The sequence below is a fragment of the Embiotoca jacksoni genome, unplaced genomic scaffold (genome assembly GCF_022577435.1).
Source record: "Embiotoca jacksoni isolate LCO1_2020_lvr unplaced genomic scaffold, fEmbJac1.0.p SCAF_29, whole genome shotgun sequence".
In the NCBI taxonomy this organism is placed as follows: Eukaryota; Metazoa; Chordata; class Actinopteri; family Embiotocidae; genus Embiotoca; species Embiotoca jacksoni.
This window is the reverse complement of record NW_027185380.1, coordinates 5,574,702-5,588,449: the sequence shown is the minus strand read 5'-3', so window position 1 is coordinate 5,588,449 and position 13,748 is coordinate 5,574,702. Positions and strand designations below refer to the sequence as shown.

The window sequence follows — 13,748 nt, the reverse complement described above, 5'->3', positions numbered from 1 at the left end:
AGACACACACAGCTCTGTGTGCAGCTCGCAACACTTTATCAATGAAGACATCACAACATCCATCACTCAGATTTATAACACCAGTCCCTCTGAACAACTCAATATCTGTAGCTTCCCCACCCCCCCACCCCCAGAGACAGACTTCAACCCTCTCCTCCCTCACTCACACAGGTGAACCCACTCCGCCTCTTTCTTCCCCTGCTGGACACAGTCTCTCACCACAGCACCATGAACTCAGTGATCAGAGCCTGAACCTCCAGACATGCATGTCAGCTTCATCATGACACACGCCAATGGTCTGGTTCACAGACACCTCAATGATCATCTTCATTTTTATATGATCCACTGAATCAAAAGGCTGCAAGCAAAGATTCTAGTTTTCATTATTTATGAACTGCAGTCTCAGTGGGTGCACACTGGAGCCACAACCAGCAGAGGGAGCTGTAGCCCGACACAGCTCAACAGTATGTGGGGCGGTGCATCAGTCAGTACATCCCGTTACAGCTCCTGTACCCGTCAGGTGTGATGAGTCCATGTATGACGGTAGGAGACACTCACTGTGATGTAAACACTGAACCAGTGTTTCACGAGAGGATCACAGCACAGATCATTCTTTGAATGACTGACGTGAAATAAATGTGTTACAGAGTGACTGAGGGAGAGCAGAGGGAGGTGGAGGCACCTTTATTTAAAAATCAAAGATCTATGGAGGTAAAGAATTACATCAGGCGAGGAGGAGGAGCAGGAAGAGGAAGAGGAGCAGGAGCAGGAGAGCATGACCACAGAAAGACAGCATCCTGGAGTGAAGACATCTCTCACCTCACGTCCTTCACTGAACTATAGACGAGCCAAACAACCTGTCGGTCAGCTGATCAGAGACGTCTGAGGAGTGGAAAAATACACTATAAAATGTAAACATCATCCTGTCTGTCCAATCAGTCACTGGTTCACTGTCCAATCACAGTTGCTGGTTCACTGTCTGTCCAAGCACAGTCAACGATTTACAGTCCAATCACAGTCACTGGTTCAATGTCTGTCCAATCACAGTCACAGATTCACAATCCAATCACAGTCACTGGTTCAATGTCTGTCCAATCAGTCACAGATTCACAGTCCAATAACAGTCACTGGTTCACTGTCCAATCACATCTCTGTGGTGCTGAATAGACAAAAAAAAAAGAAAAAAAAAAAAAGAATATTGATGAACAGAACGTTTTCATTTTAATTTCCAGCAGTGAAGAGATGTGGAGAGGGGGCATGGCAGCAGAGGCCACACCCACCTCCTGAACAACCGTACAGAGTGGCCTCGTGCACTTCTATGGCACAGGTGATGGACAGGTGCTTCATTCATGATGAAGGAACACAGGTGGAGGTGTGGAGCTGTTGGGGGCGGAGCAGAGGGGAGGTCCCTCCAACCGAACCCCAGCAGTGAGTCTCAGTGACTCTGCCCCCTCCTGCTGTGATGAATCATGTTTCTACACTGAGTGATCCACTGTTTACATATTTAAAGATGATGATGATGAAGGTTACAGAACATAAACATACTGATTTAAATACAGGAAGTTGGTTTTAAATCAAGACACACAGCAGGTGGAGCCACTGAGAACCTGACGGGGTTCAACTGACCTCCAACAGACACACACCTGGAGAGGTACACACACCTGGAGAGGTACAAACATCAGAGGTACACACATCAGATGTACACACATCTGAGAGGTAGACACATCTGAAAGGTACACACACCTAGAGAGGTACAAAACAAAACAAAACAACAAAATAACCAGTGTAAACATACCACTTAATTTATGGCAGGTTTGTCTTTCATCATCACGTGTAGAAGCAGCAGCTCTGCATGCTCAGGTCCCACGCACGCACGCACGCACGCACACACACACACACACACACACACACACACACACACACACACACACACACACACACACACACACACACACACACACATACATATCACCGCATCATGCTTTGTGAGTGAGAGTTCAGTGTTTGACAGTGAAGAAGAAGAAGCGGACCGGGTCACGGTTCTGTCTGTGGGCTCCGGTCCGAGGGAGGCGCTGACTCAGCAGGCGTCTCGGGACAGAGGACAGTTTAATATGGCGTCACTGGTAGAGGATGTTGTCGTCCTGCTGCGTCACAGACAGACAGAGCTGCCCAGTGAGTGTTGGTACAGATGTGTGATGATGTCATCATGAAGTGTCATCATCATTTCTATCTGCTTCCAGTTTTACACGCGTGTTGGACTGTCACTGATCATCCCTGTAAACATCTGAAACATGCCAGTCTGTGACATGTGAAGCTCCATGAAGATGTTCAGTCTCTGAGTGTCTGCCAGCTGGAACTGATCGGCTCTCTGAGATGTTGATGGAGGAGGAGCTTCTCATCCATCTCTACATCAGTCTGGACAGAGACACGGAGACACAGAGACAGCTGTCTCACACTTCTGCAACAAGATGGCTGCAGTGAAGGACATGCAGGTCCACTGATGGTCCACTGCTTTAGTTTTCACCCCTTCTTCCAATCAAATCAACAATTAATAAGAAATAATACAAGCAGCATCAAGTGTGATCATCATTCATATCAAATAACCTGAAATATTTAAAAAACTGATAAAGTGAAGTTGATCAATCATCATGGAAACATAATGTAAATAAGAATCAGTCGTCCGATAGCTCTCATTATAAAATGTTCATTTCATCTTGTGTTATTTATATTTCACCTTTCAGAAGCTGTGTGAACCGAGAAGTATTTGGACCAATGAGAGGAGGGTGAGGTCAGCTGGCTCATCCTCCAGGGGAGGGGGGGAGGGTTTAGGGGCGGGGCAGGAGAGAGCAGACTGGCTCCGTCCTCTCTCTGACGTTACGAGCTGTCCGGGTTGTCCTCTGCAGGCTCGGCCATCTCCTGAGGACGGTACATGAAGGTGAGCAGGAACAGAGCCACGTCATATGAGCACCAGTACGCCGTGTGGGACGTCACCGCTGACCAGTAACGGCTCTCCACTAGCCCCTCTCGCAGCTCGAAGTCAATACGTCTCTCCAGCTCACCTGGGACAGACACAAGAACATGGTCAAGGACTGGACAGATCTGTAGGGGGACAGGACATATCTGTAGGGGGACACAAGACGGGTCCAATAACAGTCACTGGTTCACTGTCCAATCACATCTCTGTGACAGGAAAGATCTGTAGGGGGACACAGGGACAGGAAAGATCTGTAGGGGGACACAGGGACAGGAGATCTGTAGGGGGATACTGGGGCCAGACAGATCTGTCGGAGGACACAGGGACAGGATAAGTCTGCAGGGGGACAGGACAGATCTGTAGGGGGACACTGGGGCCAGACAGATCTGTCAGGGGACACAGGGACAGGACAGATCAGATCTGTAGGGGGACACTGAGACAGGACAGATCAGATCCGTAGGGGGAAAGGACAGATCTGAAGGGGGACATTGGTACAGGACAGATCAGATCTGTAAGGGGACACTGGGACAGGACAGATCAGATCCGTAGGGGGAAAGGACAGATCTGAAGGGGGACATTGGTACAGGACAGATCAGATCTGTAAGGGGACACTGGGACAGATCAGATCTGTCGGGGGACACAGGGACAGGACAGTGTTATGACACAATAAATGCAGTGCTGTGATTGGCTCGTTGCCATGACATCTAGCTGCAGGGACATTTCTCTGCGTGTCTCGCAGCACTTACACGAGCTGCTGTCCATGACGGCTGAGGTGGACTGGGACATAGCAGGCTCCACCTCCGTCCTCCCCTCTTCCAGTCGTTTGTCCTTGTCTTCGCTCTCTGCCTCCGGCCGTCCGTCCTCTCCTGCTGCCACGTTTTCCACTTCAGAGGCTCCGCCCTCGGAGTCCAACGGCTCCTCCTCCACTCCGCCCACCTGACCACTGGACCGGGAAAAGCGGGAAAAGAGGATTCCTCCGATTCCTTTTCCAATACTCGCAGCACCTGAGGGACAAAGGGACACCACAAATGGAGGGACAAAGACACCTGTTATCACAGAAGATGTATATTATCATAACGTCCAACTGAATTCTTTTAAGTCAGTTCAAGTCAGGTTTATTATCACAGACCAATCTCAGCGTCCAATCACAGCGTCCAATAAATCACAGCGTCCAATCACAGCGCCCGTCATCATGTCAGGTTCCTGGACACCTTCCAGCAGCACAGAGAGGACCTGTCCACGAATAGAAGTGTCCACAGTGTCTCTGTCCAGTCGTCCTGAGCTGCAGTGTGTCTTTGTCCCCTGCTGGTTAAAACTGGTTTAAACCTGGTCTGTCTGATTCGTCCTGTTCTGATTTGATACATCAAATTCTGTGAACACTCCACCGTACCATCCCAGACTGGACACTGCTTCCCCCACAACAAGCCGTGGATCATCAGTGACCTGAAAGTTCTTCTTAATAAGAAGAAAGCAGCCTTCAGGTCTGGGGACAGGGAGGAGCTCAGGAGAGTTCAGTGCGACCTGAAGGAGAAGCTGAGAGAGGTCAAGGACTCCTACAGGAGGAAGCTGGAGGCCAAACTCCAGCAGAACAACATGAGGGAGGTGTGGACTGGGATAAAGGAGAAAACTGGCTTTAAGGTTGGAGGGAGACAACCAGGGGGAACCTGGAGAGGAACAATCAGCTAAACTGTTTCTTTAAGAGGTTTAGTTCACAGCCCTCATCTGTCTCCTCCACACACCACACCTCCCAAACAAAAAACACCTCCGATGCCTCTCCCCTCCCCTCCTCTGTCCCCCCTGGTGAGCTGCATCGACACAGAGCCCTCAACATCAAAGGGCTCTTCCACCACTGACGCCTTAACCACCACCCCCCCCCCCCCTCTGTGACAGCTGGAGAGACTCCACCAGTGCAAGGCTGCAGGAACTGACGGCATCGGCATCGGTCCTAAAGACCTGACGGCATCGGCCCCGGGGTCCTGAGGACCTGACGGCATCCAACTGTCTGAGGTCCTGCAACCTGAGCCTGAAGCTGGTGGAAGTCCTGGTGCTGTGGAAGATGTCGTGCCTGGCTCCTGTACCGAACTCCATCCAGCCTTAAAGACTACCGACCGGTTGCCCTCACATCTCATGTGATGAAGGTGCTGAAGAGGCTGGTCTTGGCACACCTCAGGCCACTCTTGAAATCTTCACTGGACCCTCTGCAATTTGCGTATCAGCCTCATGTGGGAGTGGACGATGCCATCATCTACCTGCTGCAACGAGCTCAGTCTCACCTGGATGGAACCGGTGACTCTGTGAGAATCACTTTCTTTGATTTCTCCAGTGCATTTAACACCATCCAACCACTGCTGCTGAGTGAGAAGCTGCGGGTGGTGGGGGTGGACGCGTCCACCGTCTCCTGGATCACTGACTACCTGACAGGCAGGCTACAGTTTGTCCGACTGGGCAGTGTTGTCTGATACGGTGGTCAGTGGTACTGGAGCTCCACAGGGAACTGTTCTGTCTCCCTTCCTGTTCACCTTATACACCACTGACTTCCAGTACAACTCGGAGTCAAGACATCTGCAGAAGTTCTCTGATGACTCTGTAGTGGTTGGGTGTATAAGGGATGGACGGGAGGATGAGTACAGGGCAGTAGTGGAGGGCTTCAGCTGCTTCTGAACGTGGCCAAGACCAGAGAAATGGTGGTCGACTTCAGGAGGAAGACGATGGCTCCACAACCGCTGAGAGTTCTGGGAGAGGAGGTGGACATGGTTGAGGAGTACAAGTTCCTGGTGTCTCCATCGACAACAGACTGAACTGGAAGACCAACATCAACGCTGTCTACAAGACGGGGATGAGTCGACTCTTTTTCTTGAGGAAACTTCGATGCTTCAATGTGTGCAGCCAGATGTTCTACCAGCCAGATGTTCTACCAGTCTGTTGTGGCCAGTGAACTGTACGTCACTGTAGTCTGCTGGGGGGGAGAGGTAAAGGGGGGGAGCAGCATTGGAGCCGGCGACACCAACAGACTTAACAAACTGGTTAAGAAGGCCGGCTCCATGATTGGCTGCAAACTGGACAGTCTGGAAAAGGTGGTGGAGAGGAGGACACTGAGGAAACTATTATCCATATTGGATAATCCTGACCACCCTCTCCACCACGTGCTGCAGGGACAGCGGAGCACGTTCTCCAATAGACTCCTCCAGCTCCTCTGTCACAAGGACAGATACAGGAGATCATTCCAGATACAGGAGATCATTCCAGATACAGGAGCTCATTCCTGACACAGGAGATCATTCCTGCCCACCGCTATCAGACTGTACAATAACTCACCCCTCGCCAAATCCATCACACAACAATAACACCATTGTACTGCTGTTTGTTTTGTTTTAATTCATTGCACTGTTTAGTTTAGTTTATTTAATATTATTCAATTTTTATTGTATAGAATGTGCATTTTAAAAACTGATATTTTTACTACCTCTATTTTTTATTGTCATTTTTATTGCTTTGCCCTGTATATGATGCATCCATCCATCCATCCATCACACTGTCTCTCTGTCTCTCGGGCCGTTGGACCTGTGGCGCCCCTCAGGGGTCCATTCTGGGTCCATTGTGTTTCTCCTGTAAGTGCTGCCTCTGGTTCCCCTCAGTGAGACCTCAGTGAGACAGGTCCCACCCAGTGAGACAGGTGCCCCTCAGTGAACTGGAAACTGATCAGCTCTCAGTACTTCCTGGTCCGGACCTGTTTCTGAGTGTCAGCTCTGAACCAGAGGAACAGCACCCCCTCAGGTCATCATAGTTCTACTCTCCCTGGAATCATCTGTTTTAACTTTATTTATTTTTCAGAGACTTCTCCTGCAGTGGGAGATGAATGAAGAGGACATATTTGGTCATCATGGTAACAGTACAGTGTTATCACTGTCAGATGTCTGATCAGGGCATTTTCTGAGCTTGTGCTTGTATTGATAAGCTAAGACCTGGAGCTCTGCCCACTGCTGACCCTGCTGCATTATAAACTGCAGCAGTCTTTCTGCTCAGATCAGACTGACAGGCATTTGCTTGACTTTTACTGCTGGTGGTTTTGTATTCCTTATAAATAAACGCCCCACCTCCCACCCCCCACTCACCCATGATGCTGGCCTTGCCCAGGCTAGTGATGGACTCTCCGTAGTGCCGTCGGGCCTGGGGGGGGGAAGTGCAGGGGCTGGGGATGCTCTCCGAGTCGGAGACGGAGGCGGTCTCCTTTGGGTTGATCAGGGTGGGTCGGATGTGATCATACGGAGTCGGGCTGCTGGTGTTGTACCTGAATGTCACATTCACATGTCATCACAGAGGCCCCTGCTCTGATTCGCTCTCACTAACAATCAAGGACTTACCAGTGGATCTGAACAGGGGCCACGTTACTGTAGTGCTTTAAGATGAGAGGCTCCAGTCTGTAGGCCTGAAACAGACACGCACACAAACACACACACAAACACAGATGTGTTTCAGACATGTGAGACACAGCAGTGTGTTAAAGAATCATCCCTGGCTGTCAGGTGGAGCTCACCACGGGGTCTGTGGGGTGAAAGATATTGAAGAGGCGTCTGCAGATGGACGTGGGGAGGATGTGGTCCTGCACACTGTTGTTTCCGGGTCGGATCCCACGCAGCGCCAAAAACACGGCTAGTGGTGAACCCATGCAGAAGAAGTTCTCTACCTGCAGCACAGACAGCAGCAGACTCAGTCCCTGTCAGAGCACAGCTGTTCCTGATAAGTTGTTCCTACAGGGCTGTTCCTGATCAGCTGTTCCTGCACAGCTGTTCCTACAATGCTGTTCCTGATCAGCAACAAACCCAGACTAAAGTGGGTGGTCCTTCTATATGCTGTGACATCATACTGAGGTGTGAGGAACCACACAACCATCATGTCACACATGCTGAACTTTACCTTGAACTTCAGGGCCGGCACCGCAACACAGGACGAGGTCTGCAGACCCTGGAACTGGTCCTCCAGGTCTCTGAGCCTGGACAGGAGAATGGACACGTTAACTCTTACAGAGCACACACACAGAAACACACAGATACACACAGACACACACAAACACACACTGATACACACAGACACACACTGATACACACTGATACACACAGACACACACACACACACCGATACACACAGATACATACCGATACACAGACACACACAGAAACACACAGACGAACACAGAAACACACAGACACACACAGACGAACACAGAAACACAGACAGACACAGATACACCGACACACACTGATACACACCGACACACACAGATATACACCGACACACACAGATACACACCGACACACACAGATATACACCGACACACACAGATATATACAGATACACAGACACACACAGACACACACCAATACACACAGGTATACACCGACACACACAGATATATACAGATACACACAGACACACACTGATAGACACACATACACACTGAGCAGGACTGTGAGTCAGCTGCAGCGTGACTGTACTGTCTGGATGGTGTCAAACTGTCTCAGAACCGCCTGGTCTTCCTCTCCAGGTTTAAAACTGAATATTTACAGGTCAATACCTATAGGTAAATGTTTACAGGTAAATATTTACAGGCATTTACAGGTAAATGTTTATAGGTATTTACACGTATTTACAGAAATATTTACGGGTATTTACAGGTAAATATTTGCAGGTAAATATTTGCAGTTAAATATTTCTAGGTATTTAAAAGGTAAATATTTACATGTAAACATTTGCAGGTATTTACAGGTAAATGTATTTACAGGTAAATATTCCTCCATCTCTGCCTGCATGGTGGAAAACTGTCCCAGAACCATTTGATCAGTACCTGAGGTGTGTTAGTCTCAGCTGCTCCTGAAGGTGGCGCTCCTCATCACTGGGCCAGCGGGACTTTGTCTCCTCTGGGTCTGGCGCCTCCTGATGATGGAAGCGGACCGGGTCCCAGCCCGTCATGATGTCGAAGGTGATGACGCAGCCCAGAGAGTGAGATACAATGGACACCTTCCCACTCGTCTCAAAGTCTGGATTCCTTGAGCAGAACAGCGAGTAGAGACGGTTCAGCTCCAGAGTCAGGCCCCGCGTGATCTACACAACACAACACAGAATATGATATACACACACACACACAACACAGTATATGATATACACACACACACACAACACAATATATGATATACACACACACACAATACAACACAATATATGATATACACACAATACACACCACAATATATGATATACACACAATACATAACACAATATATGATATACATACAATACACAACACAATATATATAATATACACACACATTACAACACAATATATGATATACACACAATACATAACACAATATATGATATACATACAATACACAATATATATAATATACACACACACATTATAACACAATATATGATGTACACACACAACACAATGTATAATAATACACACAGTACAGAGATATACACAACACATAATACACAACACAGAGAGATACACACAATACAGACACACATGTGAGTTATTTGCTTTGGTTTTGGTTTAAATATCCAAAAGACAAAAATATTTATAGTTTTGAAATATAGTTTTAGATGTGGATCTGAAACAGATGTGGTTCTGAAACAGATGGTCTGAAACAGATTGAAACAGATGTGGATCTGAAACAGATGTGGATCTGAAATATTGAAACAAATGTGGTTCTGAAAAAGATGTGAATCTGAAACAGATGTGGATCTGAAACGGATTGAAACAGATGTGGATCTGAAACAGATTGAAACAGATGTGGTTCTGAAACAGATGTGGATCTGAAAGATTGAAACGGATGTGGTTCTGAAACAGATGTTGATCTGAAACAGATGTGGTTCTAAAACAGATGTGGATCTGAAACATTGAAACAGATGTGGTTCTGAAAAAGATGTGCATCTGAAACAGATGTGGTTCTGAAACAGATGTGGTTCTGATCAAGATATGGTTCTGAGTGAGGCTGTGCTACGCTGCCGGTCTGACTCACCTCGTCCCGGTACAGAGGACTGGTGTAGTACATAATGTCCATGGCGCTGCTGTTCAGCATGTCTCGGAGACCTCGGACTTTGTCTGGAGTGATGGAGTCCACCGTGTCTGCAGGGAGGACACGGATCTGTCAGAGACCCTGCAGGACCAGGACCAGGACCAGGACCAGGGACTCTGACCTGCAACACCCTCACACACAGTAGAACACACACAGTAGCACACACACACAGGTCCATGTTGGACGGGAACCAGAAGGACACACACAGGTCCATGTTGGAAGGAGACCAGAAGGACACACACAAGTCCATGTTGGATGGGGACCTGAAGGACACACAGAGGTCCATGTTGGACAGAGACCAGTAGGACACACCCAGGTCCATGTTGGACGGGGACCAGATGGACACACCCAGGTCCATGTTGGACAGGGACCAGAAGGACACACACAGGTCCATGTTGGACGGGGACCAGACGGACACACACAGGTCCATGCTGGACAGGGACCAGTAGGACACACTGCTCCACTCAACACTCTGCATGTTGAAGGTGGTGGACATTAAACCGGGGCCTGTCTCTCAGGGATAGAGATCCAGGACCAGGTACCGAACACAGAGGAGGTCAGATGTTCAGAGGTTTCTGCTGACCCTCTGACCTCTCCCACATGTAACCATGGTTACCATGTGTCCCAGCTGTGATGGCGGTCTACAGGTGGAGGGGGTCAGTGTACAGCATACCTCCATCCAGGCACAGCTTGGATCTCCACTCCACAGGGAGGAACTCCACATGCTCAGTGGTGCGGTCAGAGAAGTGCTTCTCCTCCATCTTCCTGGCAGCGTCTCTCATCCTGTCCAGCAGAGACACAACAGTTACATCATCAGCGTGTCTCACGTCTTTCGTCCACTCTGCTGGCTCAGTGACTCACATGCTGGTGTTCCTGATGATCCGACCCTGGTCCATCTTCTGCCCGATGCCGTGCACCACGAACACAATGTGCGTGGTCTCAGGAGGGGTGTCCTCTGGCGCCGCCTCCTCCACGTACCCCCGATGGAGACGCGTCCCACTGCTGGAGGCTGAGGACAAGACACAGAGCATGAAACGTCTTCCACAGCAGAGGGACGGACAATCCCTGCTGGACAGATTAAAGCTTTTTTTGACAGCAGCGAGGAAGGTTTGTTCTCTGAGACACCTCGAAGACATGGACAGGTACATGGAGACGGACACGGACACGTGCATGAACAAACAGATGTACACAAACATGGACATTGTGGACATAGTGGACATCATGGACATGGACACGGACAAACTTACAGGAACAAACGTACAGGGACACAAACATTAACAATATGTGGATGTCACACGCTGGACGTCTCTAACATGCTTCAGTGGATTTAAGGATGGTTCCGTAGAATCGGACCTTTGGAGAAACCCAGTTTCTGAGTGACGGTCCGAGCGATCTTGGACGTGGTGGCGTCGCTGTACAGATACACTTCATCCACACTGTGCCAGTCCACATGACTCCTGCTCAGCTTCAGACTGTGGATGGCTGAGAAACAGAGACAGACAGATACAGACAGAGACAGAGACAAAGCGAGAGACAGACAGAGAGACAAAGAGACAGAGACACAGACAGAGACTGTGATTAAGAGCTGCTGACAGACTTCATCCAGTACAGTTAAGTCATCATTCTCAGGAGAGACGGTGTGTGTGTGTGTGTGTGTGTGTGTGTGTGTGTGTGTGTGTGTGTGTGTGTGTGTGTGTGTGTGTGTGTGTGTGTGTGTGTGTGTGTGTGTGTGCTCACCTCTCAGGTGAACTCCCTGTAGATAACATCACTGCCCTGTTTTGTGTACGTGTTCTGAACAGGTGGTTCTTCCCACCACACATGTGCTTGTGCACATGGTTACGTGTTTCTGAGCACTCACACACACACACACACACATTCCTCTTCTCTGTCTGTCACACACACACACACACACACACACACACACACATTCATCTTCTCTGTCTGACACACACACACACACACACACACCTTCCTCTTCTCTGTCTGTCACACACACACACCTTCATCTTCTCTGTCTGTCACACACACACACCTTCATCTTCTCTGTCTGTCACACACACCTTCCTCTTCTCTGTCTGTCACACACACAAACCCTCATCTTCTTTGTCTGACACACATACATGCGTCTTCACCTGTGTCCTCCGTCCCTTACCATCCTTGCTGTCCACCGTGGTGGTCACCGCCTCCATCTCGTAAGTGTCCTTCATCTGTTGCCCCCGGAAACGAGCCAAGTGCTCCAGCTCAATGAGGTCACTCTCATCCTCCTCCAGGGGGAGCCACGTCCCATCAGTGAACCACTGTCCCCTCATCACGGGGATCCGGTCTTGTTCTGAGGACACCACATGGAGGGGGTGGGGACAGGTGATTTACAGACAGAGGGGGTGGGGTCACATATTTTACAGACAAAGTAGGTGGGGTCAGGTACTTTGCAGAGGGGGTGGGGTCAGGTACTTTACAGACAGAGGGGGTGGAGTCAAGTACTTTACAGACAGAGGGGGTGGGGTCACATACTTTACAGATAAAGTAGGTGGGGTCAGGTACTTTACAGACAAAGGAGGTGGTGCAGGTACTTCACAGACAGTGGGGGTGGTGGCAGGTGGCAGCATCAGGGTGGTGCTGATGGGAACGTACAGGCAGCACCACCCAATAAAGCAGCTCTACCATGAGGGACAGAAACGGGGACATGCTCACGGTTCCAGTAGACCGGGTAGCACTCCTTCTCCCGGATGTCCACTTCGTACAGCCCCCCTCGGACACACACTGCCTCCACGCTGATGCTCCTGTTTCCCCGCTCCTTCATCTCCTCTGACACCGAGCGCCGCTGCCCTCCGCCGGGCTGCACCGCCGGCTCCGCCCGGACCCCTCCACCGTCCCCGGCCTCGCTCTCCGGCGGGATCTCGCCGGACCGGACTAACTCTTTCCCGTCGGCCTCGGCCGTGACTTTGCCGGGGCTCTGCTCGCACACTCTCCGGTAGACAACCTCGATTTTTAAAGAGTCGTGTCCGACGAACGGCTTCCAGGTCCGCTTGTCCTCTTTATAGAACCAGCGGACCTCCTCCGGTCCCAGCTCCGTGACGATCTCCCCGCGGTGCCTGGAGCTGTTGGACCGGATGCGCTTCTTCGTCGTGACGTTGCCGTCGCTCTCGGTGTAGTCTTGGTCGATGTCCAGATACGCGGAGCCGGAGTAGTCCTCCACGGGCAGGCCCAGCATCATGCCCTCCTGGGACAGCAGCGGCAGGTGTCGGTCCGGGGTCCGGTCCCCGGCTCCGCTCTCTCCCAGCGGATTGTCGTCGTATCCGGACACAAACACATCATTGGCCATGTCCCACTCGCTGCTGCTCACCGAATTGTTCTCCGAGCTCTGCTGGCGGATGGTCGCCGCGTCCTTCATGCTGCTCATGGTGCGGCCGCAGATGATCCGCCCCGGTGCACCGAAACAAATCACCGCGCTCCCCCGTCACTCGCACTCCACACTAACGGCGTCTCTCTGGCCAGCTGCTAACATCTGTCCGCCTCGCTGATCCAACCAACCAACGGCATCTCAAACATCACAGCTGCACCAACGACATAAACCGCGCGCGCCGCCGAAAGTAGGCTCTCCCGTTACATCCCGCTGCCTAGATAACTGCTGGAATAATTAAAGAACGGGCCAGGACGGTGTCCCCATGATGCCAAGTTAGAGAGGACACACT

The 13,748-nt window shown here is 50.2% G+C and overlaps 1 protein-coding gene across 4 annotated transcripts; it reads right to left on the bottom strand.

Annotated features, from left to right (window-relative positions):
- Nucleotides 1-667: 667 nt before the first annotated feature.
- ddhd1b (DDHD domain containing 1b) lies at nt 668-13,733 on the bottom strand. Of its 4 annotated transcripts, none has more exons than XR_011178885.1 (14): nt 12,748-13,730; nt 12,209-12,385; nt 11,410-11,538; nt 10,918-11,065; nt 10,730-10,839; nt 10,000-10,106; nt 8,817-9,073; nt 7,889-7,964; nt 7,509-7,658; nt 7,336-7,400; nt 7,087-7,262; nt 3,721-3,978; nt 2,735-3,059; nt 668-2,415 (listed from the first exon to the last, which is right to left on the bottom strand). XR_011178885.1 is itself a non-coding variant. In XM_069161572.1 (13 exons), the coding sequence occupies exons 1-13, from the start codon at nt 13,454-13,456 to the stop codon at nt 2,875-2,877; spliced, it is 2,547 nt and encodes an 848-aa protein (XP_069017673.1). In that variant the 5' UTR covers nt 13,457-13,730; the 3' UTR covers nt 668-2,874. The 4 variants fall into 4 exon arrangements, 2 of the variants coding, with proteins under 2 accessions (XP_069017673.1, XP_069017674.1); XR_011178886.1 differs by having other exon boundaries at nt 668-882; XM_069161572.1 differs by having other exon boundaries at nt 668-3,059.
- Nucleotides 13,734-13,748: the final 15 nt, after the last annotated feature.

What these genes read in the sequence shown, in the direction of transcription:
- ddhd1b (XM_069161572.1), bottom strand. Translation starts at nt 13,456, where the DNA reads ATGAGCAGCATGAAGGACGCGGCGACCATCCGCCAGCAGAGCTCGGAG. An exon ending in CTGAGACTAACACACCTCAG is followed by an intron (nt 7,965 to 8,816) that starts GTACTGATCAAA and finishes TCTCCTGTCCAG; the next exon opens with GCTCAGAGACCTGGAGGACC. An exon ending in CGTCATGGACAGCAGCTCGT is followed by an intron (nt 3,060 to 3,720) that starts GTAAGTGCTGCG and finishes TGTCTGTCCCAG; the next exon opens with GTGAGCTGGAGAGACGTATT.